Source organism: Loxodonta africana, chromosome X, assembly GCF_030014295.1.
Source record: "Loxodonta africana isolate mLoxAfr1 chromosome X, mLoxAfr1.hap2, whole genome shotgun sequence".
Classification (NCBI taxonomy): Eukaryota; Metazoa; Chordata; class Mammalia; order Proboscidea; family Elephantidae; genus Loxodonta; species Loxodonta africana.
The window spans coordinates 145,518,220-145,544,711 of record NC_087369.1 but is presented as its reverse complement, the minus strand read 5'-3'; the positions used below and the strand labels follow the sequence as shown (position 1 = coordinate 145,544,711).

The window sequence follows — 26,492 nt, the reverse complement described above, 5'->3', positions numbered from 1 at the left end:
TTGTGGGTTGTAGCTGGGCACCATCTAGTTCTTCTGGTCTCAGGATGATGTAGTCGCTGGTTCATGTGGCCATTTCTGTCTCTTGGGCTCATAATCACCTTGTGTCCTTGGTGTTCTTCATTCTCCTTTGATCCAGGTGGGTTGAGATCAGTTGATGCATCTTAGATGGCCGCTTGCTAGTGTTTAAGACTCCAGATGCCACTCTCACAAAGTGGGATGCAGAATGTTTTCTTAATAGATTTTATTATGCCAGTTGACTTAGATGTCCCCTGAAACCATGGTCCCCAACCCCCCGCCCCTGCTAAGCTGGCCTTTGAAGCATTCAGTTTATTCAGGAAACTTCTTTGCTTTTGGTTTAGTCCAGTTGTGCTGACCTGTCCTGTATTGTGTGTTGTCTTTCCCTTCACCTAAAATATTTCTTATCTATTATCTAATTAGTGAAAACCCACTCCCTCCCTCCCTCCCTCCCTCCCTCCCTCCCTCCCTACTCGTAACCATCCAAGATTATTTTCTTCTCTGTTTAAACTATTTCTTGAGTTCTTATAACAGTGGTCTCATACAATATTTGTCCTTTTGCCACTGACTAATTTCACTCAACTAATGAAATGTTTCACAAATTCATCATTGTTTTTTATCGATGTGTAGTATTCCATTGTGTGAATATACCATAATTTATCTATTTATCTGTTGATGGATACCTTGGTTGCTTCCGTGTTTTTGCTATTGTAAACAGTGCTACAGTGAACATGGGTGTGGATATATCTGTTTGTGTAAAGGCTCTTATTTCTCTAGGATATATCCCAAGGAGTGGGATTGCTAGATCCAATGGTAGTTCTATTTCTAAGTTTTTAAGGAAGCGCCAAATTGGTTTCCAAAGTGGTTGTACCATTTTACATCCCCACCAGCAATATGTTAGTGTTCCAGTCTTTGCACAACCTCTCCAGCATTTGTTTCATGTTTTTTGGATTAATGCCGGCCTCGTTGGAATGAGATGGAATCTCATTGTAGTTTTGATTTGCATTTCTCTAATGGCTAATGATCGTGAGCATTTCCTCATGTATCTATTGGCTTCCTCAGTGTCTTCTTTGGTGAAGTGTCTGTTCATATCTTTTGCCCATTTTTTAATTGGGTTATTTGTCTTTTTGTAGTTGAGTTTTTGCAGTATCATGTAGATTTTAGAGATTAGGCACTGATCGGAAATGTCGTAGCTAAAAACTTTTTCCCAGTCTGTAGGTAATGTTTTTACTCTTTTGGTGAAGTCTTTGGATGAGCATAGGTGTTTGATTTTTAGGAGCTCTCAGTTATCGAGTTTCTCTTCTGCATTGTAAGCAATGTTTTGTATACTGTTTATGCCATGTATTAGGGCTCCTAGTGTTGTCCCTATTTTTTCTCCCATGATCTGTATTGTTTTAGATTTTGTATTTAGGCCTTTGATCCATTTTGAGTTAGATTTTGTGCATGGTGTGAGGTATGGGTCTTGTTTCTGGTCACTAGTTTTTGAAGTTAATGGCATAGGTTCCTCTTTTCTGGCTTTGTTGTCGGTGGTGAGTTTTGGACATTAAAAAAAAAAAACAACCAAAAGTTTGTTCATTGTATTAGGAACTAGGGGAGAGAGATTCTGGGTTTATGCTTCACTTTGTCATCTGAATTCACTTGTCTGGGTGGGTTCTTTGTATGGCTGTTTCTTCTTATTGTTGTAAAAATATATATGTATAACAAAGCATTTGCCATTTCTGCCATTCTTTCTTGTACCGTTCAGTGAAAGTAATTACATTCATCATGCACAACATGGTGACTGTATATGGCTGCTTCATATATTGGCCCTTGGCAAAGTCAGAGTGCTCTCAATTGATTCACAGATAAAGTTTAGAAAAACCTGGAGCCAGATGGTCAAAATATACCTTAATCTGAGTACTGGATGATATTAGGAAATAGGTATGATAATGATATTGTGGTAGGATAGAAGAATGTCCTTATTCTGAAGAGATGCATACTGAATTATTTTGAGGTAAAGTGTCACGTCTGCAATGTTGTTTTTGATCAGCCAAAAACAAAAAAAGTGAAATGTCAGTTGCTGAATCTAGAAGGTATGTATTTAGGTGTTGAGAGTACTATTCTTTCAGCTCTTGTGAATATTTGAAATTTTTCATAATAAAACTTTGGATGTCTAGGGGGAGAGTGTACCTGAGGCCAGTGGTTCCAAAACTCTGGTTTATGAACCAGTTGCTTTAGAGTTTTGGGGCCAATGTTTACTACTTTTCATTTTTCATCAGCTGTTAGGGAAGGGAATATCTTAGTCATCTAGAGCTGTTATAGCAGAAATAACCACAGATGGATGGCTTCAACAAACAGAAGTTTATTCTCTCACAGTTTAGTAGGCTACAAGTCCAAATTTAGGGTATTGGCTCCAGGGAAAGGCTTTCTCTGTTGGTTCTGGAGGAATGTCCTTGTCATCAATCTTTCCCTGGACTAGGAGCTTCTCTGTGCAGGAACCCCGGGTCCAAAGGACGCGCTCTGCTCCTGGCGCTGCTTTCTTGGTGGTATGAGATCTCCCTGTCTATCTGCTTGCTTCTCTCTTTTATATCTCAAGAGATTGATTTATGATACAACCTAATCTTGTAGATTGAGTCCTGCCTCATTAACAAAACTGCAGCTAATGCCATCTCATCAGCATCTTAGAGGCAGGGTTTACAACACATAGGAAAATCTCATCAGATAAAATGGTGGACAGTCACACAATACTGGGAGTCAGTGGACTAGCCAAATTGATACACGTATTTTTGGGGGGCACAATTCAATCCATGACAGGGAGAGTCTGTAATCCTGTTTTACTCCATTTGTTTCTTTATGAAATTGAAGATCTACTCTGGTTGTGTAGGTTAGAGGTCAAAATTAATTTTCCTTTTGGATGGAAGTATGGAGTTCAAGAACAGTGGAGTTGCACCATACTTGTGCTTAATTTGTGTGAATGTAGCCACACTTTTACCATCAAAATACTCAGTGAGTGTGCATGCCCAAAGAGTAAGGGTAGAGTTTGGAGGCATTTTTTCCCCCTTCAATTTGGTTCAGTTTCTCAGATCTCTTCTAGGGTCTCTCACCACATTGAGTGGGTGAGCCTGGTATTTAAAGTTATGTGTTTTCAAGTGACATGACCCCGAAATTCAAGCCAGTCACCTCAACTTATGTTCAAGTGAATTAACAGTGATTTCTTCTAATGCTAGAGGGAAACAAATACAGTCTTTATTGGCTTAATTGAGAGATTGTGTATCTGTATACTTTATGGATGATTTAATGGATTTTCAAGGGTAATTGTGAGTATATATAATTTCTGTCTTATGCAGTGAGTTTAGAACCTAACTTGCCCACAAAAAGTGTTCGTTTAAGGCTGTCCCCCAGACAAAGTAATTAGAGGGTTAACAGTCGATCGTTACGCTAACTGGTTTCATTAGGACAAGCTGCTATTTATTTTCTAGTTATGTGATCTTAAGCCAGTCACTTTTCTAAGCCAGAGAAGGGTGGTGGTAATAATTGCCTTAAATAGTTTCTGGGGTTGCTATGAGGATCAAATGAGATATGTCTAAGTATTAATTAGGTAATACACTACAGAGAGTAAAGAAAAAAATGAGTAGTCATGAATTCTTAAGATCAAAGTAAGTTATTGCTTTACTAAACTTTTGATAATTTGTTTTAAAGTATTAATATACTGTCTATTTTCTGTCTTTAAATATTAGATGCTTCTTTAAAGTAGCAGCTTCATTTCCCTCGAACATAATTCTTTTGACTACTTTTTAGCGATAATCAGATGTTTGTTATATTTTATATTATAAATTAGTAACAAATAAAGAAAATTTTTATTGCTGGGGTTTTGTGAGTGAACTGGTGAAGGGTAGTTACGGGTGTATCTGTTCTCCATTTTAAGTGGAAACAAATTTTGTTAGAATATTTTAAAAACAATCAAAATGTTGCATTATAGTTCTTATGTTCTAAATAGAGACAGATACTGCTATTATTGGCACCATTTGTTAAGCTCCCCTATGTATTTTCTAGGTCTTATACAAAAGCAAATGAGGAACTCTAAAGTTGAGGGCCAAGTTTAAAATAAAACACTCTTGCTATTTAATGAGCCTGAACAAGGAAGAACTATTAGGGCATTTAGTGTATTTGCGCTTATATTGTCACCTATAATAATTAGTTTGAACTAAGGTCACCTTAGCTATTACTGAATATCTTCATGTAACAATTCTAATCAAGGTGTGGAATCATAGCTAAGGTAATAAATTACAAATAGGACCTTAATTAATTAACATTTTTCCTGTTAGCTATGCTTTTTAGCTGAGAGGTATATAAATATAGAAGATAGGCATTTACTCAGTCTGTTAATAGGCATATGTAGACTTTATGTACAAATATAATTTTTAAAAGTATACTTTTTACAAGAAAAGTACATAGCATTTTTAGTGTGGACGAAATGCACACTGTAAAAAATTGATTGAACCCTCTGTCTCTTCCCCCAAAGGCTTTGTTTTTGAAATTGAAGTTCGATTTCAGGGGGAAAAAACAAAAAACAACAACAACAAAAAACAAAACTAAAAGTCTGCAAAGGAGTGGTTACATTTGAAAACATTTGTGAAAATGCTTACCTTTTAGAGCTTTGGCTATTTGTTTACGCAGAGCGTAGCAGATGCTATCAGTTTCCACTTCTTTCTCTTTGGCCCCTATACCAGGTACTTACCATTTCAGTGTGTCCCAGCCTAATTTCCAACTGCTGGTACCTGTATCTTTGCTTGGGAGCCTGCATTGCTGGAGAGCGAAAACTAATCACACCCCTCTCCTCTAGTTCTCAACCACTGAATGACAGGAATTGTGTGTGTAACTACCAGCTATCTTGCCCCTGAGATGGAGTAACCCTGAGATGTATTTCTACACAGACTCTCAGGATCCCCAGTGAGATTAAGCTCCAGGTTACTCACAGGGATAATTTTCTATGGGTGGTTTCTAGGATTACCTCCCAAATATACTGTGTTTGCACTGTGAATGCTACCCATGTGATAGGGAAACCATGTGACTTATTGACTCAACCAGAACTCTTTTGAGATTGAAAGATTGTGCCATTAATTGCACTGGAATAAAAAGCAAGAACCAGTGCTTATCATCATCCTGCGTGTAAACAAACAAAAAAAACCAAACCTGTTGGCTGCAAGCCAGTTCTGAGTCCTAGCGAAGTGGAAGGACAGAATAGAACTGCCCTATGGGGATTCCAAGGAGCGGCGGGTGGATTCCAACTGCCAACTGCCAACCTTTTGGTTTAGCAGTCTTAGCTTTAACCGTTGCGCCACCAGGGCTCCTAGCGTGGATTTGTATTGACCAAAAATGAAATGTTGCACGAGATAGTACATTTTTATCTAGTATCTTTTCCTGAGTTTTCACAAATGATATAGTATTGACATTACTGGTTATTTCTAAGTGCTTTTATAAAGTTTTAAGGGCTTCTGATTGAATGATACTCTTTTCTCCAAAGCAGTGAAAGGTGATTTAGTTACCTTTCTCCAGGCTTGTAAGCTCATGTTCCTTTAACTTTTATAGGTTATATTTTCCAATGTCTTAGTTATTTTAATGGTCTTATTTCGATCCTTTCCAGCAAAAAGATTTTCCTTATAAAGTAGGTTTAAGACGTAAATGAGATAATATATATGAAGTTCTTAGCCTAGTACGTGGCACATAGTGAGTACACCATAAATGGTGGTTAGTAAGAATAAGAAAGGTGAAAATAGTGCCTTAATTTACATAGATATTGCTTCAGGTTGCAATCTAGTCACAAATCTTAAGTATTTTCTGAGATAATGTGTAGTCTAAAGAAGCATTTGAAATGTTCATGAGTTAGAGATACTAAAAATAAGTAATTAATAACAATACTTTAGTTATATTTACAACTTTTCCTAGTGTTTATTCCTCAACTCTTCAAAAGCCTCCCTCTTGATAGACCAACATTCTTTTTGTGCCCAGTACTATTGCGCGGCCCAGTCAATTGCTCAATCTTTAAGGGGCAAGATTGAAACCTGCATTGGGCCATTCAGCTGATGGCCTGTCCAGGCATAATTGTGAGTGCCCAGTTTTTTTTTTTTTAATTTTTATTGTGCTTTAACTGAAAGTTTACAAATCAAGTCAGTCTCTCACACAAAAAACTTATATACACTTTGCTACATACTCCCAATTGCTCTCTGCCTAATGAGACAGCCTGCTCCGTCCCTCCACTCTCTCTGTGAGTGCCCAGTTTTATTCCAAGCTTAAAAAGTCAGTTCCTAACAGTACATTGGCAAGTACAGTTTTTATCTCCAAGAGATGTCAGCTCTTCAGAGGTAGGAACTGTCCGTTTCGTCTTTGAATTCCCAGTGCCTTGGCACCTGGTCAATAAATGAATGAATGTCTGTCTGTCTCCCCCCCGACCCCCCCAATTTCTTTCTCCCCATTTCCTCCTAGCCTGGTCATTCAATAAAACTTTTAGTATTGTACTATGGGAAAGGAGAGTTTTATATTATTTATGCTAAATTTAAAAGCGAATTAAGTTAAACACACAAACAGAAAGCCTAAAGTGAGTCGGAAGGTTACCTTTACCTATGTGTACCTCTTGATTTATTTTTGTTCATCCTTGCGATAATTAGCCTTTGATAGAAAGGTTTCTTATTATTCTTCTAGATGGTTTCATTTTGCTTTCCATATTTCTTTCTCCTTTTCAAATCTTCCTGTTTTTGAAATCTAAATAATTGGCATGTAGGCATTAGAAACTCATACATGTACCTTAAAGGAATTAGAACAGCTTAGTAACTAAGAAAATATTTTATTATTATAGAGAAAACTATGTGTATAGCTTTATTAGGTTTATTTGAATCATAGTATACCAGGGAAGGAGTAGCTTAACTGCTTCTATCTCCAAAATAGTATTCTATAAACCTAGGTCTTCCAATTATGGCATACTCATTTCTTTTTTTAATTTTTAATTGTGCTTTAAGTGAAAGTTTACAAGTCGTCAGTCTCTCATACAAAAATTTATATATACCTTGCTATATACTCCTAGTTGTTCTTCCCCTAATGTGATAGCACACTCCTTCTCTCCACCCTGTATTCCCCGTGTCCATTCAGCCAGTTTCTGTCTCCCTCTGCCTTCTCATCTCCCTTGCAGACAGGAGCTGTGGCATACCCTTATTTCTGCTTCCCAGTGTACCCAATGTGCTGCTAGAGTTGCCCCCCCCAAAGGAAAACCCCCCCAAAACAAACCTATTTAGCTTTTTTTCTGCCGGGCCATCCTCCCTAACCTGGCTTAATAATTGTTTCTGTGAGAGGGAACTATACCTTTTATATGTTTTCCAATCAAGGTAACATGGTAAGCCCAAGAGATAGAATTTTCTTCTGAATTGGTCTTACGTAAAAATGATGTACAGAAGTTAGACTTCCCTTGGTAACACCCATTAAATTACTCAAGCATGAAAACACATACAAAATACCCTTATTTGCCGAGAAAATAAGAAACTTTGTTAGCTGTCTATTAGCTTTTCCCCTTCCCTTACTTGGTATTGAGCTAAATCCTTCTTAGAAGTCTAGATAGTTATCAATGCTTCAGTTGTCCTTTTGGCCTCTGCACAACCCACTCCGCGTGTACACATACAAGTATTACTATTTCATTTTGGATGAACACAGAACATATTCAAACATAGCATTGTAGGCGACCCACCTGCAAATCATAGATGTTAATTATCTGGACCCAGGCCTTTTCATTCAGTTTGTCCAAGTTAGGCAATGGTTTTATCTTTGTCAGCAATGTTATTAATATCTTGAGCCTATTTTTCAATGAGGACTTCAGTAGTGGTGAATTAAAACAAAGCTTTAAATTTCTTCGTGTTTAATTTGTGTTTTTTTGTTGTTGCTTTAGTATTTGATTTTTCTAACTCTGTAGGGGGGAAAATTTTTTTTTTTTTAGTAGGGGGAAAACTGAAACCTCTGGGTGGAAAAATGCATTACAACTAAGTTACGGTGCTAGCTACAATTTTATGATAAATACTTAGATCAGTTTCAGGATGCTTTGGATTGCAATAATGAGGTTAAAAGAATTGGCTTATCAAATTCATATTTAAAATTCATGGATGTCAAGAATGATTTGGAGGTTAGCAATACGGATGAAATAAAAAATTTAGTAACATTGGCTATATTTAAAATCTGTATGTGTGTAAAAAGTAAGGAAACAATTCACAAACACGTGCAAGTTAAATTTTTTTTCAAAGGAGAAACTAAATTTTGATAGCATCAGCTTAACCTTTTTGCATTTTATTTATAGTATTTTTTTAAATTTTAGTTTCAGTCTGATGGAAGCAAACAAGAAGATAGAGAGAAAACGGTAAGAGACTAGAAAAATCCAGTATGTGTCTAATGTTTGTCTAAGTACAGCAGACTGCAGATTTTATGTGAAGAAGCTTTAATCACATGTGTGAATAATTATTTTATACTTTGTATGCTGATTATAACTTCTGGTAGATTGTACAGAGTTACCTTTTAAGATTAACAACTTCCTTTTTTTTGAGGATTAACATGTTGAAGAAGAAAGAGGTGTAAAAGTTCCACATACTCTTGCTACCCTTTTCCTGCCCTCACCTTGTTCGGTATCCCCCCAAAAACCCATTGCCATTGAGTTGATTCCGACTCATAGTAACCGTATAGGACAGAATAAAACTGTCCCATAGGGTTTCCAAGGCTGTAAATCTTTATGGAAGCAGAGAAAAAATTCTTTCTCCTGTGTAGTGCCTGGTGGGTTTGAACCACTGCTCTTTTAGTTCAGCAGCTGAGCGCTTTAACCACTGTGCCATCGAGGCTCCTTAGATTTGCTCTTCTGGGGAAACACAAATAAGCATTATGAAAAGGATAGTGATAAAAAAAAATAGAGTGGGGGAATTAGATATCGTATGTTATGAGACGGAATGGCAGTTTATCCAACGCTGCTGTCAGTTTATATCGTGTGTGGGGGAAGATGAATGTGCATAGGCAATTACCTCTTACTGAAATAATTTCTCTCCCTTTCTTCTTAGGAAGTTATCCTTAGCTGTTTGCTTAGCATTACTGACCAGGTACTACTTCCATCTCTTTCTTTGATGGACTGCAATGCTTGTATGTCTGAGGAACTATGGGGAATGTTTAAAACATTTCCATATCAGCATAGGTAAATAATTATTTTCATATTTTTAAGTACCGTTAGTTCTAGTGTATTAACCTTTAATTGTTTAACACTTTTTCTAATTCTTCATCTTCCTTTTTTAAGATATCGTCTGTATGGCCAGTGGAAGAATGAAACTTATAACAGTCACCCACTTTTAGTAAAAGTTAAAGCTCAAACAATAGACAGAGCCAAATATATCATGAAGTAAGTTTTTCTGCATATTAACCTAAATTATATCTGGATCTGATTTTACTTTCTTTCAGCTAGCTTTAAGTCTGCCTTGATTTTGAGGAAGTCCATGAATGTTTGCTAATGCTATCACTGATTGTATATTCCAGGTGAACTATCAGTTTTTGTGGTTTTAGCTCATTTTGACTTCTAATTAATGTTTTAATAGTTGTCATATTTGTATAGGTATAAAATCTAATGAAAATACTTCTTATGCATACATATATGCTGTCGCCTTTGCTCAGTGTGCATAATGCATTTAATAGTTTGCGCAAAGTAGTCAATGTTCTAGGAATTTTTTCTGCTGGAAGTTATTTTAATAAAGCTGTTTTATCTGTTAGGAGGATCTAATGGAATTATGCACATCTCCACAAGGAGTCAAACTTTTGAGAAATTTCTGTTTTTTTTTTTTTTTCGTTTGGGTATTTTGTTTTTTCATGTTATTAACATGAGAGTGATGTTAGTTTTACTTTCCGGTAGACTATTTGAAATTTAATTACGAAAGCTGCGTACTTTAGGTTAGTATCAGTTGAGATATGTTTACACCACCTCTTCACCCATCCATTTAGTCCCTGCAAGGGAGAAAAGTAACCACTGCTTAGTTTCTTCTTTATTCTTCCAGATATTTTTTAATGCATATACAAGGCAATACTAGTGTATTCGCCCCCATTTGTACTATTGATAGCATATAACAGGTACTGTTCTGTAATTTACTATTTTTATTTAATTATCTAGAAATTTAAAAAATGGTTTTAAATCTTTCTTCCCAGCTGGACTGAGCTTGAGAGTTGGAGCTATTCTTACTCATCCTTGTATCCTTAGTGCTTAGCACCTTGCCTGGCATATAGTAGGCGCATGATGAGTGAATAAATAAATTAATTAAAAATACAATTTACCACAGAAGAATATGTGCAGAGTATTTAATGTACTCAGATTTTCGTTACGTTTGTAAGCTATAACGTTCACTAGTCTTGAACAACATGATTTTGGTATTGCTTGAACTTTTTTACATTGAGAATGGAATGTATTAATTTATCACTTGTATAATTATATAATATAAGTTTTGAATACTGTTTAAAATGTGAGTTTTCTACTGGGCCTTCAGTAATCCATTCCATGAATCCTTATTGCTTGTGGTGTTTCATATGCCAGATACCATACTCAGGTGGTAGGAAGACATAATCAAGAAAATATTTGTTTTATTTTTGTGTGTTTGTTTTTCCCTTCAGGGTGTGGAGGTTTGGAGGGGAGGGTTAGCCTTGGCAAGTGGGAGGGATACCTGAAATAGTAGGGTTGGGAATAAGGAGAGGTGGTGGTAAGTTTGAAGGTAGAACAGAGTGTAGACAAAGTTTAAAAACTGGTGGTCTCTCTTCCCTGTGAAAAAAGAATCTGGGCCATGGAGGATGGGAAAGGAAAGCAGTTGGTGATGGCATAATTTTGATTGATGGGTCAGTTTTGTCATAAGAAGCTTCTTAAGGTAATGTATCAAGTTTGTCACTTCCAGAATGGAATATAGTTCCTTGACGTATAAATTGAATTTGGAATTTGCTCCATTACATTTGCATTCTAGAAAACTTCTTTCCTATCACTTCTAATGTTTTCAAGCTTCTGGATTTGTTATGTAATAATTTCATCAGAAAAGTTCAGGATTCTGTGTAGTAATTGTTTTGAACGATAAGCATTTCATTGACATGTGTCTCCAGAATGTTGGTAAAAGAACACTGAGCGGAGGAAAGAAAGGAATAGAATTGATTTCTGTAAAGTTGTTTTCTTTGAATATGAGAACTTTCTGTATCGAGAAGTACAGCATTAGCTATTGTTCTGTTAGGGTCACTGAGGCAGATGCCATGCGGTATTTCATTGCATTAATACCAAATTTGATATCTTAATCCCTAAACTGATAAAGAAGCACTTCTTATGATTTACTGTAATAAGAACTTGTATAAAAAAAACTTGTATAGTGAGTTTTAATGCTTATTTAGCGTATTACTATAAAATGAGAATGTGTATTTTATAAATATTAAGCATTTTATATAAACTCTCAATAACCCTCTGGGAGAATGCCTAACCAAAATAGCCTAAGTCCTGTGGTAAGGAATATGAGGAATGTGGTGGTTTGTATGTATCTATTTTGGATATATGGGAGATAATTTTTTTTCTCCCATAATGTAACAAAGCTATCAACATTATGAGGAAAGTTACTTAAGATAAACCCTGTCACCTTTTTCTCCCCTCGTAGGCGTCTAACCAAGGAAAATGTGAAACCTTCCGGAAGACAAATTGGGAAGTTGAGCCACAGCAATCCAACCATTTTGTTTGATTATGTATGTTTGGAGATTAATATCATTTTAAGGGATGTTTTCTTTTTGTATCAAATTAGCAGGCAGGAAGGGAATGACATATTTTAAAAATGGTAGTTTTAGGGGGAGAACCTTTAGCAAAGGAAACATTGTATGATTATGCTAAAAACAAAACTTAGTACACAATATATTTAATATATTAATACAATTTTCTAGTACTATTTTTTTTTAACCCACCATCACCCGCCTGCTGCTGTCGAGTTGATTCCGACTCATAGTGACCCTATAGAACAGAGCAGAACTGCCCCGTAGGGTTTCCAAGGCTGCAAATCTTTACAGAAGCAGTCTGCCACATCTTTCTCCTGAGGAGCAGCTGGTGGATTCAAATCGCTGACCTTTTGGTTAGGAGCCCTGTGCTTTAACCGCTGCACCACTGGGGCTCCTACTATGTAACATTGTTACTATTATAAACAGTCTGATGTTAATCTTGTTTACTGCATTCTGATAGCAAGATAAATTATTGGTTGATTTCTGTTTTTAGAAACATTTGAATAGCGTTTCATTGTGATTCAGATATAGCACTATTACTTTCACTTTAGGAAGATTTCTAAAACCTTTGTGATGAGACTAGCCTTTATAATTCCAAAAGCCAAGTTTAGTAGACTTTCTAGAATTATTTCCTAATTGGAAAATGTAGCCTAAGAAAATAACCTCTGAGGCAATGATAAGAACAGTGGGTTTATATGAATACAAAATGGAAGAAAACCACTTTAGTTATAAACACGGTTCCTTTATTTTGAAAAGTAGAAAGTGTAGCCGTTACTTACTTAGCACAGTACAAGTCCTTTGATTAATACCATCTGTTCTTTTTTGTTGTCTTCCAGATCTTGTCACAAATACAGAAGTATGATAACTTAATAACACCTGTAGTAGATTCATTGAAATACCTCACTTCATTAAATTATGATGTCTTGGCCTGTATCCTTTCAAAGTAATGCATATATTTCACATTTCATAGATCTAAGAGGTGAACATTTTATTTTTGTAACTACCTGAGGTGGATTCACATGGCTGATTTTGAAGTTTGACCAGTCATCTTTTTCTCTCAAAAGAGAGAGGGAGAGAATGCGTGTGTCTTTGTGTTGTATATACCAAAACGAAACCAAACCCACTGCTATTGAGTCAATTCCAACTCATAGCGACCCTATAGGACAGAGTAGAGCTACCCCATAGGGTTTCCAAGGCTGTAAATCTCTACGGAAGCAGACTTCCACATCTTTCTCCCATGGAGCAGCTGGTGGGTCTGAATCATTGACCTTTTGGTTAGCCACTGAGCACTTTAACCACTGTACCAAACACCTTGATAAAGTAGAATGTGTCTTGCTCATTGAAAGATGGGAATGAGGCTAAAGAAAAGTTGGTACTAAAATGAGTGTATTTTTCAGTAGTTTGTAATAACGTGAAGCAGATGTTTTATTTTTTCCAAGATGTAGCATACTTTTTGTTTTAAGGGTCTTTGCTAGAGACATAGTGACATAAATTTTGTTCTTAATGAATGCAAGATTGTATCATTGAAGCTTTAGCTAATCCAGAAAAGGAGAGAATGAAACATGATGACACAACCATCTCAAGCTGGCTTCAGAGTAAGTGTTTTTATTTTTCCAAAGGTGAAATTACTGTCTCTGGTAACTGCTACACTGTATATTTCATTACCTATGCTTAGAGACTTTTAAGAGCCTATTTGTCAGCTGTTGAGAATCTCTTGCCACTGTGATTGTTTGACAGAGTATCCAGCCCCTGGGTGTGTAAGCAGGTTTATATAGTATTTAGTCATTTTTCCAACTCAAGAGGCTGGTATTGGTTGTGATAGAATTCAGGTAAGCATGACTGGGGAGATGAAGCTCCTCTTCTTTTTTAACTATGACTTTAGAGGAGTTGACCTTAAGGGAACTAGTCTCCCTTCTTTCCCTTTTATCCTGAGGTTCTGTTCATCTTACAAGAACAAAAACTTGGTTGTTTAACAAAAAACTTAGACTTGTTTCTTTTTACTTCTTGTACCTTTGGTTTCCGGCAGCTAGTTCTCTGTTTTCTTTTAACCTGTCATGTCTGATAGCTGAGTCTTTCAGTGGCTCCCTGTTGCCCTTTAAAGTTTGAAATCTTTAATAAGTCATACAAGTAAGTTATTTTGGCATCAAGTCCCTACTCACTGTTTTAGCCTCATCTTTCCCCCCTTCCCCAATATTCTAGGCTCCAGTAATACTTCTCGTACTTTCCCTGGCCCTTTGCACATGTCATTCCTTTTACGTGAAATGCCCTTCCTTGCCCACTTATCTCCCTGCACTTTATTTTCTACTCGTTCACCAGATTTCACCTTAGAGGTCACTTCCTTCAGAAAGCTTTCCCTGTTATGCTTCCCACCCACAAGTTTGAATTCAGTTCTCCTCCTCTGTATTCCCATGATACTCTATACTCACTATAGTTATTTCATTTTACTTTTCTGTATCACCCACTAGACAATAAACTCCTTGAGGGCAGGATGTGTGTTTTGTCCATTGTCATTTAGGTTCTTAGCAAATAATTGTTCAGTAGGCTACAGATCTGCTTGACTTTACTGGGATCCCTTCCTTTTGTCTTGACTGGGGTTTCCTCCCTACTCAGGATAAAGGACTATTGGTTAAAATCGGTCTTTTGTCTGCCTTCGGTCTGGCGATCTTTACCTGTCTCCTTGCCCCTACCCAAGGCGCATGTTCCTAGATAAAAAGATATTTTCTTTCTTGACTCAAACATTTGAGGGGGTGTTTTGTTGTTTATTTAACTTTACTGAGTAATTGGTAAGATTTTGTTGTGTCCTATTTAATGTCACAGCTTCTGGAGTCATGCGGCATAGCTTTGAATTACTTTTCTACCTCATACTAGCTATGTGACCATGAGCAACTTACTTGACATGTTTGTTCCTAATCCGCCTCGTCGATAGGTTTCTATGAACCTAAGATGGTGGTTGTGAGGATTAAATGAGATAATGTAAAATGCCCAGTACAGTGCTTGGCTCAGCAAATGTTACCTATTATTATTAATTATAAAACCCCATTCAGTGGCATCAACAATACAATTATTCATTCCTACTTTTATTTGTTTTAGATATTTTGTTAGTTGAACACTAATGTTAGTTGACACTTAATGTTGTGTTTTCTGTTTTATGAACTGTTAGTAATCTCATTTTTTAAATTTCATATAGGTCTGGCTAGTTTCTGCGGTGCAGTTTTTCGTAAATACCCAATTGATCTTGCTGGTCTTCTTCAATATGTCGCCAATCAGCTAAAGGCAGGCAAAAGGTATTCATAGTAAACTGTATATAAATAGAATTCAATAATTAGAATACATCTGATGGTATTGGGAATGTAAGATTGCTATTATCCTGAAAGGCTACTTCTTGATTGGTTGTATGCTCAAGTAGAATAGTTGCTCACTTATTTACATGAAATTCTTTAATTAAAAGAAATTATAATTTAATACAAACTCTGCTAAAATATGAACACTTTTTTTTTACAGAAGTAATTTTATTATTCGGCTATATGTATAATTCACCAAAAAGACACTTTAACTCATTTTGCCTATCTGCTAGGCTTTTGAGTAAATGGGCGATCCTTTTTAATAGGAATATTTTGTTGTATGTCCTCTCATGACAGAACATATTGCATTATTGATTATGTTACTAGACAGTGATTGACCTTTAAATTGAGTATTTGGTAGGAGAGTGTTTATTAATTTTGAGGGTGTATATGGTACCTGTAAAACAGTTAATTTTTGAATTTGAACTTCAGAGATATGTATGAATTGCATACTTAAAAATATTATTATGTTTTAGGTGAAAGTTTACACAGCAAATTAGGTTCCCCATTAACAATTTGTGAGGAAACCCTGGTGGCAGCTGCTAACCAAAAAGTTGACAGTTCAAATTCATCAGGTGCTCCTTGGAAACCGTATGGGGCAGTTCTCTGTCCTATAGGGTCGCTATGAGTTGGAATCAACTGGATGCCAGTGGGTTTTTTTTGGTTAACAATCAGTATACAAACTGCTCCATGCCATTGGTTACAATTTTTACAATGTGTCAACATTCTCATTATTTCCATTCTGTTTATTCTGTCTCCATTGATTTAGCTTCTCTTCCCCTCCTTGCCTTCTCATCTTTGCTTTTGGGTAAATGTTGACCTTTTGGTCTCATATGGTTTATTGTTTAAGAACATCACTCATGGTTGATACTGTTAATTTTATAAGCCAATTTATTCTTTGGCGGAAAGGTGAACTGCAGAAATAGCTTCAATTCCACGTTCAAAGGTTGTTATTTTAGGGCGATAAGTCTTGGGAGTTCGTCTAGTCTGTATCAGTCCAGTAGGTCTGGACTTTTTTTTTTTTTTTTTAGAATTTAAGTTTTGTTCTACATTTTTCTTCCATTGTGTCTCTGGTCAGAAAGGTCGGTAGTGGTAGCTGGGCACCATCTAGTCCTGCTTGTCTCAGATTAGAAGAGACTGTGGTTCGTGTGGGCTGTTAATCCCGTGGATTAGTTTCTTCTTTGAGCCTTTGATTTCCTTTATTCTCTTTTGCTCCATAGAAGTAGAGACCACTAGTTGTATCTTAAATGGCCGTTTGCATATCTTTTGGATGACATCCTCTTTTCTTTATAAATACTGAATTTTATTAGTTTATTCTGGGCCAGTATCAGTGATTAATGTTTGAATTAGTATGTATATTAAATTCATCAGCAGTAGACTGATTAGAATCAAAGAACTAGAAATTGTTTTTAAAAGCTTTCTGTAAAAAACAAACAAAAAAAGTCTGGTGGTCTAAGCAAGCATTATCTATGTAATTCTTGACAGGTGCTTACTTAGGGAAAACTTAAAAAAAATTAGACTCAGAATTTTATCAGCAGATAAGTTACCACTTATACTGTGCTCATCTATTGGCCATTCCTATCCATTTTATTCTTCTCTGTTTATAAAAAAAGAAAGCAAAACAAACCCGTTGCCATTGAGTCGATTCCGACTCATAGCGACCCTGTAGGACAGAGTAGAACTGCCCCATAGGGTTTCCAAGGAGCAACTGGTGGATTTTAAACTGCTGATCTTTTGGTTAGCAGCTGAACTCTTAACCACTGTGCCACCAGGGCTCTCCGTTTATAGGCCAGGAAACTACACATTACTTTTGAATATATAACTCAGTTTATGTTTGTACCATGAATACAGTTTTCATGACCATCTCATTGAAAGGTAGTTTAAAGAAAAATTAAACCAGAGGATTTAATGGGTACTTGTACACTAATTGCAGTGGTTAAAGTGCCCTGCTGCCGACCACAGGGTCATCGATTTGAACCCACCAGCCACTCTGAGGGAGAAAGATGTGGCAGTCTGCTTCTGTAAAGATTTACAGCCTTTGAAACCCTTTGGGCCAGTTCTACTCTGTCCCATATTGTCACTATAAGTCAGAATTGACTGGACAGCAGTGGGTTTGGTTTGGTGGAGTTTGTACACTGATTTAGATGAGAGACCTAATTGTTTTCGAAAACTGTCTTTAGGAAAGACAAGGCAAGTTGAGAGAGCAAACACTTGATGAGAATCTTAGGAAATGGTTCCTTTGTCTATTGTGTCTTGGGTATGTTTAGCTTTAACTTTGGAAAAACGTTTGTACTTGTTTTGTAGGAAGGAATGTTTTCACTTTATCTTCATTATTTAACTTATTAAAGAAAATCTTAGAAGTCATATGGTGTTCTTTCCATAGATAATCCTACACTTCGAAAATTAAAATGTGTGACTGTTGGCACATTACTAAAATGTACTTAGGACTGGACACTAAACTGTCATCTTAGGCTTGATACTTCAACTTGTAACTTCCCTGCCCTGTCCTGCCTCCTCCCTCCCTCTCTCCCTCCCTCCTCCTTCCTTTCTTCCAAGTGTATATGTCCCTTCCACACCTTTATTTCCTTTTTAATAAGTAGGTTGTTTAGAGAGAAGGCCTCTATATTATCAAAAATATATCGGCCATTCTGTACTGGAGGAGAGAAAAATGCTATAAAGGACATTATTGGGTCAACTGATAAGATTGAAATCTGAACAGTAGATTAGATACAACTATTGTGTGAGCCTTAGATTTACTAAAGTTGATAACTGCTGTGGTTATGTAAGAGAATATCCCTGTTTTAGGAAATGCACAGTGAAATATTTAGGGGTAAAGGGCAATGATGTATCTAACTTACCCTCAAATGGTTCAAAAAAATTTGTGCATGTGTGCACACTTGCGCACTCTCTCAGAGAAAGAACATGCAAATGATAAAGCTAATGGCGGTAAAAATGTTAATAGGTGTGAAGCTAGGACAAAAGGTATACAGGTTTGCTTTGTAGTGTTTTTATTTTTGCAGCCTATCTCCAGATTGGAAATTATTTTCGAATAAAAAATTAAAATAAACATAAACAAATGTGCCAAATTTTTTATCTCATTCTAGGAATGCAGCTTTTCCTTTCTTCCTCCCCATAAAAACTACTTCAGCCCCTCCCTTGTATTAATTGTAAATAATTTAGAGATTATCAATATTCTAATTAAAATATTTTTCTACTTTTGTATTTAAAGTTTCAACTACAAACTGTTTCTTTTTAAAATAGTTTTGACCTGCTAATATTGAAAGAAGTGGTACAAAAAATGGCAGGAATAGAAATTACAGAAGAAATGACAATGGAGCAACTAGAGGCTATGACTGGTGGAGAACAACTTAAAGCTGAGGTGAGCACTGCTATTTTTATTTATCGAAATTATTTTAAAATTCAAAAGGTGTGCCTGCCCATAGTAAAGATTCCAGATGATACAGAAGTACATAAAGCCATACCCTTCCTTCACAAGCACCTCCTCCTTTTTAAAATTAAGATATACTAGTTATTTTAACCTAATGTGTTTTTAAAAGTTGAAACAAAGTGTGAAAGATAGTAATACATCTGTAAGGGAAGTAAATACCATATCATCTGTGGTCCTTGATATGACTTAAATCTGAAGGTAATCACTTTGGTGTTAAATCTGTTCCACACTGAGCAAAGAATAATCCTTTATAAGGGACTGCAGTGTGGACAAAGAAAATATGTAGTAGTTTAAACACAATGGACAGTTATCTTTAAGCTAGTAACTATAATCAGAAATAAAAACCAAAAAAACAAAAACAAAAAACAAAAAACCAAACCTGTTGCTGTCGAATCGATTCCAACTCATAATGACCATATAGGACAGAGTAGAACTGCCCCATAGGGTTTCTCAGGAGTGGTCGATGGATTCCAACTGCCGACGTTTTGGTTAGCAGCCAAACTGTTAACCACTGTGCCACCAGGGCTCCGTATTATCAGAAATAACCCAGTGCCGTCGAGTTGATTCCAATAGTGTCATTTAAATAAATTTCAGAAGAAGGGTGAAGGCTAAGGAATGCAGAATGTATGAGATTTTTATTTTAAGGTTTGAACTCAGGTTTCTCTGTCTTTTTCAAGTCAAATGGCCTTTGTTATGTACTGTACACTGGTAAATTTGTGTCTTCTCTTGTACAGGGTGGCTATTTTGGCCAGATCCGAAACACTAAAAAATCCTCTCAGAGGCTGAAGGACGCACTATTGGACCATGATCTTGCGCTTCCTCTGTGTTTGCTTATGGCTCAACAGCGGAATGGTGTAATCTTTCAGGAAGGTGGAGAGAAACATTTGAAACTTGTGGGAAAGCTCTATGATCAGGCAAGTTAAAGTGGCTTTTGTGTTTATGTAGATTTTTTATTTGGATAAAGGAAAATGTAAACTGGTATAATTTGAAAAATGTCATGTATGCACATCACATCAGTGTGAAGCAGCGCTGATGTAAAGTAGTCTGGAAGTAGGGCCTATTTCTGTATGACTTCAGAAATGGATGCAAAGGAAGGTATTGAAGAGATGGCTGTAGGAGAGCTATCATAACGTACAAAATTTTAAATAGACATTCTAGCATCAAATTTCTGCAACTTCAAGTTGTTTGCTGTCATACCTTTCCTGATCTCCGGAAAGCTGGAATTTCAATTACAGCAGAGTAGATGCTGTCTTCCCCCCCACCCCCTTTATAATAATAGTTGGTGATAATTGAACACATTTTGTAGGTTAATCATAGATTTTGGTGCTTAATATTTATAAATAAATAAAGTTTGCATATTTTAAGGGCAAAGGAGTTTACTTCTGTTTGCCTGTGCATATTGTTTTGTATGCTTTAGGTAAATATATTCTTTTATTAAAAGTGATGAGCAGTAGCTTGAAACTTAAGAGACCTGGTTGACTCTTAAAACCTTGGATAAGTCAACCTATGAGGGCCTCAGTGACTTATGTAATATGTTTATGTGATTACGTTTGTAATGGTCTCTAAAGTCCTTTGAAGTTCTGAAATTTGGATTCTTAATTGTTAATCAAAGTATTGTTAAAATAACATCATGATTATTTTGGAAAATATGTTGGTTTTGTAGAATGGTAGCACATCTGTGTTTTTTTGTCTTATTTTTTAAAATTTAGTGTCATGATACCCTGGTACAGTTTGGTGGGTTTTTGGCATCTAACCTAAGCACAGAAGATTACATAAAACGAGTACCTTCAATTGATGTGCTCTGTAATGAATTTCACACACCTCATGATGCAGCATTTTTCCTGTCTAGGCCAATGTATGCACATCACATTTCAGTAAGTACAAGTATCCTTGTTGCCATTCAAGAATGATTCTAAATTGTTTAAGTGTTTTGTTTTTAAATGCATTTTAGTTTGACAGAAGTATAGATAATATTTCTTGGAGAGTTACTCTCATCTTTTGTTAATACTTAGCTCTGAGCAATGCCCAATGAAAATGTCTCTGTAAAGTCTTACTATTTCTATAATTTTACTGTTACAACTTTGTCAGTTTTCCAGATAGATATCTTACCAGCCCTCTAGAACCTGTAGTTCTCAAACTTTAGTGAAGATGAGAGTCACCAGGGAAGCATCTTAAAAATTCAGAATCCCACTTTCACAGGTACTAGTTCAGTAACCTGGATAGGGCCTAGGGATTTCTGGTGTTTTGTTATGTTTTCGTTTGTCTTTTTTAACCAAGCACTAGGTGATTCTTATGCAGGTGAGCCTGGGTACCTCACTCTAAGAAAGACCCCTGTTGAGTCCAGAGAGTCCTGTTTCCTCAGTGACAAGTGTTTTTGTTTGATGTTGACTTGTTATTGCCCATACTGCCTTGAAACAGAGAGACAGAAAGGCTTAAAAAAAAAAAAAAAAGGTACCCCCAATTCTTTAAAAACCCTTGCAGTCTCTGTTGTGTAACGTCTAGGAAGGATGCGCTCGTATTTCTTGTTTTATTTCTCTCCACCTCAATGAAACAATTCCAAAATAAAACCAAACACAAACCATGGACTTTCCAGGCAGGGCATCCTAGTAGTGACTGAAAATTCAAGTAAGGATGTGGGAGAGAGGAGGCAGTCCTCCCTCCCCTTCTCTACCTGCCACCTGGACTCTTCCCTGCAAAGCAGTAACCTTGCATGGAAATTTCCTTTTCCCTCAGGGCCATGATCAGTCCTCAGTTTGGAACCTGTGGTACTTCCCTACTCTGATTGGAGTCCCAGCATATTCTTCGTTTTTCTGTAGGCTTGGATTCTGTCCCTTCTCTTCGTTTGTTGCTGTTTTTAAGTCTGTAGTAAACATGGCCTTCACTACAGAATTTGGGGAAGGTCTTGGTCCCTTCTTTGTTCCCAGTAAGACACCAGAGCTGTGTAGCAGAGGCTGCAAAAAAGGTGCTAAAAAGTTTGGGGTCTAATTGATCATTTAATAGACTATCACTTGTTACTGTTTACATATCAGCTGCTGTAGTCTCTCACCTCCCTCTAACAACTAACTAAATGTTAATTGACTTAATTATCACATTATCTCTATTAGCATTATACAGCAGTTCCTGTGCTACTCTCTCTGGAGGGGGAAAAGGCAGTAAGGGAGTGGGGTTAGCTACCTTCTTCCCCTTTGGAATCTCTCAATCCAGAGAACTTGTATGCTCTTTAAGTAGTTATGTCTTGTGTTGTTGCTATATCCCACGGTCGATCAGTCTCAGCTATACAGCAGGGGACCTGATTTCTTGAAGTACTGAGGTGGGAGGATTGCTTCATCTCAGGAATTTTGACCTGCCCTGTGCTATACTGAGAAGTGAGCACACCAATCGGCTATATTGAACCCTAGCAAACAAGAATACCTGGTTGGCTGAGCTTTTGCAGGTCAGAAAATGGAGCAGGTCATTCAAAGGAATATCTGCTGCATCCCTAGTCTGTGTAAAATATTATATCTTTGTCATTAAAGAAATAAAACATTAAATAAAAATTAAAGAAATGGAAAGGAGGAAAACAGGTGGCTATACAAGCCAAGTTAGGGAGGGATAAGCCCTGTGTCCTCAGGCTACTTGGCACCCTCCGTAAAGGGAGTTCTCGGCAACCTTGGTTGTACTGGATGGGCATCCAGGCTATGCTGGGGATCCTTGCTTTCGCCTATTGAGTGAAAGCCTCTCTTGAAGAGACTTTGATGGGTTAGTGAATGTGTATGAGTATTGGAGGATTGCTAGGCCTCTTCCCTAAATGGATGACCAGTAGGCTTTCTTGGGAATAATTCTGCCAACCAAATACTGCTCAGATTCTTAGGGCAACAAGAGCTTTTTGAACAGTAATTAGAAATACACCAATAACTGGCTATCAGTTCTGTTCCCTAGATCTAGTACCCCAGGTGACTTCAGATGTAGAGCTGTTATGCCTCTCCATTTGACTGAAGATGTGAGCTTGAAGTGGGAGTTAAACTGACTTTAGACAAGGAAATATCCATCCTAGGTAAATATGAAGTTTAGTCGTCTTTCTTATCAAACCTATTTTATAACTAGATTAGGAACTAGGGGTGCCTAGCAATAGAACTCAGATTCAGAACAAGAAGGACTAGGGAGACTGGGGCTATCATGTAACTCTCTCATACCTGTAATCTAATGTTCAGCTTTACTTGATGAGACCCACCTTGTGACAAGTGAATGAAAGGCTTTCCCCCAGCTCATATTCTAGATCTTGCCCATATTAGCTAGCTAGGCTGCCTTACACAGGTAGTTTCAGCACTACTTTATCCCGTGTTTTGTTAGAACCTTACTTAGTACATGCCAATTCTGCTCAACTAGATTCATTTTAGATACCTTTAAGAAGACCTGCCCTCAAAAAACAAACAAAAAGAAAAACTTGTCCTTAGCCTAGGTGCTGGTCTTTCAAATCTCTGATGCAGTTGGGAAGTCTGTCATAAATATTATTCTTTGTAGCTTTGTCACTTCTGTGGTCTTAGTTATCAACATGCTCTCTAAAATGATGAGAACAGGAGGTAAATCTTCCTACTGCTAGGAAAATCATAGGATTCTCAGATGCTGCTCAAGACGGTAAACAGTTACTTGGTACGCCCTTAGCCCAATGAGCTGGGGGGTATGGCAGCATCCAGGGCATTCAGGAGGGAAGGCAGCTGTACTTTAAGTTGCTAAGATTCCTGCCTATCACCATACAGAATTGGAAGTGGAACCTTTGTCCTCTGACCTTCTAGTTCTGAATTTTTGGTACCGTGCTTAGCACAAATAGAATGATTTAAGTGTTTTTCTATCAAAAGGAAGCTAGTTTTACATCTCCTTTTAGGTTCATCTTCAAGGATGATGTTTAACCCAAACAGAGTTTTTGAGATGAAAATTCTTTCATCTTAAAGACACTGAAGGACAAGAGACAATAGCAACAACTGACTGTTTTATTATTTGGCATAAGCTCTGAGCTAATTTGTAGTTCCCTCCATTGTACTGGAGTCCCTTGGTGGTGCAAACTGTTAACATGTTCGGCCGCTAACCAAGAGGTTGGAGGTTCGAGTCCACCTAAAGGCATCTTGGAAGAAAGGTCTGGTGATCTACTTCTGAAAAATCAGCTATTGAAAACCCTATGGAGCACAGTTCTACTCTGACACACTTGGGGTCACCATGAGTCTATTCCACATGGAGTCTACTCCACAGCAACTCCTTTTGCCCCTCCCCTCCATTGTACTAGCAGGTTATTTTTCTCATACAGTTAAGAATATGGCTGTCTTCTGATTCTCCCCCTAAATGAAATAAGCCAGCCAGGGCAAAGAAACTACAGCTTTAGTTTCCACATGCTTTAAACTCCAATGTACTTAACCATAGCTGTTTACAGAAAGTCTCATTTGGCTTAGCGCTGGGGTGACCAAATGGTCCTGGTTTGCCTGGGACTTTCCCAGGCTTAGCTCAGAAGTTTGCATCCTGGGAAACCCTTCAGTCCTTGGCAAGCCTAGGAGATTGGTCACCCTACTTAGCAGTCTTGCAGTGACTTTCTTATAACTTTTGTTTTTTTGCAATAATTGGACTTCTTAATTGACAGATTATAAAAACTGGTAGGGACTATATGTAGCAACAGTACATCCTGTCCTAGCTGGCTGTTACTAGTTCCATTCTGCCTCTTCACTAGTGTTAAGACCCTTGACTTGGTTCTCTTGAATAGCTCAAAACTGGGACTGGAAGCCCTACATGCTCAATCCCTGATGCAGCACAAGAGGGAGTAAGATGGGGATAACGGACAGGAGGGCACACATACCCTATTCACTTAATCAGCAGGTCAGATTCCATAAGAATCTTCTAAAAAGCTCTTAGCACAGGGATTAAAGATTGGAACAATTGCCAGGGATGATTTATCAGAAAATAAATGTTGGTAAGAAACTAGAATTCCTGTAACAGTTTTGAGATTGGTGATCTTCTGATTCTTGAAAAGGCATTTTTCCCATGATAATCAATGCTATAAATTATGTTGTGTCTGTCTGTATTTTTTTTTAACTTTCTATCTCCAGTCAAAATATGATGAACTTAAAAAATCAGAAAAGGGAAGTAAACAGCAACATAAAGTTCATAAGTACATCACATCATGTGAGATGGTGATGGCTCCTGTTCATGAAGCAGTGGTCTCCTTGCACATTTCCAAAGTCTGGGATGACATCAGCCCTCAATTCTATGCTACATTCTGGTCGTTGACAATGTATGACCTTGCAGTTCCACAAACCAGCTATGAAAGAGAAGTCAATAAACTTAAAATCCAGATGAAAGCAATTGATGACAATCAGGAAATGGTAGGTTTTTGTTTTATCAGCTCAAGTACAATAACTTTATGGTACACCATTACCCATACTTGGAAATTGTTTTAGCTCAGGTTCATAAAACCTGTATTATTGCTGTATAACATTTTCTTAAGTAGGTTGATGATAACGTTTCAGTGGGTCATGGTGGGGGGATTTGATGAATGGGTGGAGGTTTTCATCCTTAAATAAAGGTATTTGAGTTTGCTTTTCTACTGAAAACTGTGTTAATCAACTTAAAGTGATCTATGTGACTCCAATTGCAAGAGTAGGAGTTCTTTTTGGGAGAAGGCTTTGTTGAAGACATGGGCCTTGAGCTGGGTAAATCTTGAAGATAGACTTGTATATATAGAGGCAACTAGGGAGGCCACTGTAGGGCTCCAGCAAAGGTATGAAGCGGTCTAGGGTTTAAGGAGACCAGTTTATACTGTAATGATTGGGATTAGTGGTAAATTTGAATAGTTAGGATAAGGTGTAATTATATAGGGCATTGAAAGTCAGGTAGAAAAGCAGACTTGGTAAAATTGACAGCTATTTTAGATTCCTTAGCAGGGAAGTGATAATGGTAAAAACGGCACTTTAAAAAGATGACTTATGGCAGCAGTATGAAGGATGCATTTGATAACGGGAGGAACTAGCATTAGACTATAGAGGCCATGCTTTTGGGGTGATTGAGTGTGAGGTACTGAGAGCCTAGACTATGGTGGAAGTAGTGGGAATGCATAAAATACTTGTCAACGATGGGATATAGGAATGAAAGAGAACAAGTCAAAGAGGATTCTGTGCCTAAGATTAATAGTAGCAGTGTTGGGAAGGCAGCCTGTTTTGAGAGGGTGCGAAGACTGGGTGACTTTGTTTTGAATGGACCTGAAAGCAGCACATCCAAGTAGGCCTCCTGTATAACCATGTTGAAGTAATTATAGAGTTTCAGCATTTATCTGTTTTTAAAACTTTTCATTAAAAAAGGGAGGTAATTGCATATAGTTAGAAAAGAATCTAACTTATACTTTGTAGCCTCCAAATAAAAAGAAAAAAGAGAAGGAGCGCTGTACTGCCCTTCAGGACAAGCTTCTTGAAGAAGAAAAGAAACAGATGGAACATGTACAGAGAGTTCTACAAAGACTGAAACTGGAAAAGGACAACTGGCTTTTAGCAAGTAGGTTTTTAGAATCGCTACATTCCTGTTGCTGCTAAATTACAAAAGAAAATGTAACTTTACAGGTGTTGAGGTGTTTATTATGTTTGTATTTCAACCCAGTGTTCACTATTCCATTCTTGGGTTATTCATTAATGCAGAACCAACTTCACATGTTCACTGAAGGAACGATTTAGTTTGCTGGTGAAATTAATTATAACTACAGTATTGGCAGCTTATCATTCAATTCTTCTGTATAAAATCATATTTCCGGAGAAATTATAGATAGAAAAGTGTCCACAGAGTATCCCAGGCATGACCCTTTGGTACAAACTATAAATAGTTTGTGGTTTTGTAGCATTTTCTACACGAAAGTTAATATGTTATCATGTTTAGTGGCCTTGAGGCACTTGAGGAAGAAGTTTCCCACTTAATATATTCTT

At 37.0% G+C, this 26,492-nt stretch overlaps 1 protein-coding gene across 11 annotated transcripts in view; it reads left to right on the top strand.

The window, feature by feature from the left end:
* Window positions 1-26,492, top strand: part of THOC2 (THO complex subunit 2) — a 114,595-nt gene that overhangs the window by 63,601 nt on the left and 24,502 nt on the right. For all 11 annotated transcript variants that reach the window (XR_010319648.1, XM_064277550.1, XM_023553850.2 and 8 more), the window contains exons 13-24: window positions 8,345-8,386; window positions 9,072-9,202; window positions 9,302-9,403; window positions 11,667-11,751; window positions 12,612-12,705; window positions 13,290-13,370; window positions 14,963-15,059; window positions 18,378-18,495; window positions 19,299-19,478; window positions 20,274-20,438; window positions 24,633-24,908; window positions 25,929-26,070. Coding sequence is in view for 10 of the 11 variants with exons in the window: in XM_064277550.1 (XP_064133620.1) it covers window positions 8,345-8,386; window positions 9,072-9,202; window positions 9,302-9,403; window positions 11,667-11,751; window positions 12,612-12,705; window positions 13,290-13,370; window positions 14,963-15,059; window positions 18,378-18,495; window positions 19,299-19,478; window positions 20,274-20,438; window positions 24,633-24,908; window positions 25,929-26,070 (1,513 nt within the window). In the remaining variant the exon portion in view is untranslated. The remainder of the gene's footprint in view (window positions 1-8,344; window positions 8,387-9,071; window positions 9,203-9,301; window positions 9,404-11,666; window positions 11,752-12,611; window positions 12,706-13,289; window positions 13,371-14,962; window positions 15,060-18,377; window positions 18,496-19,298; window positions 19,479-20,273; window positions 20,439-24,632; window positions 24,909-25,928; window positions 26,071-26,492) is intronic.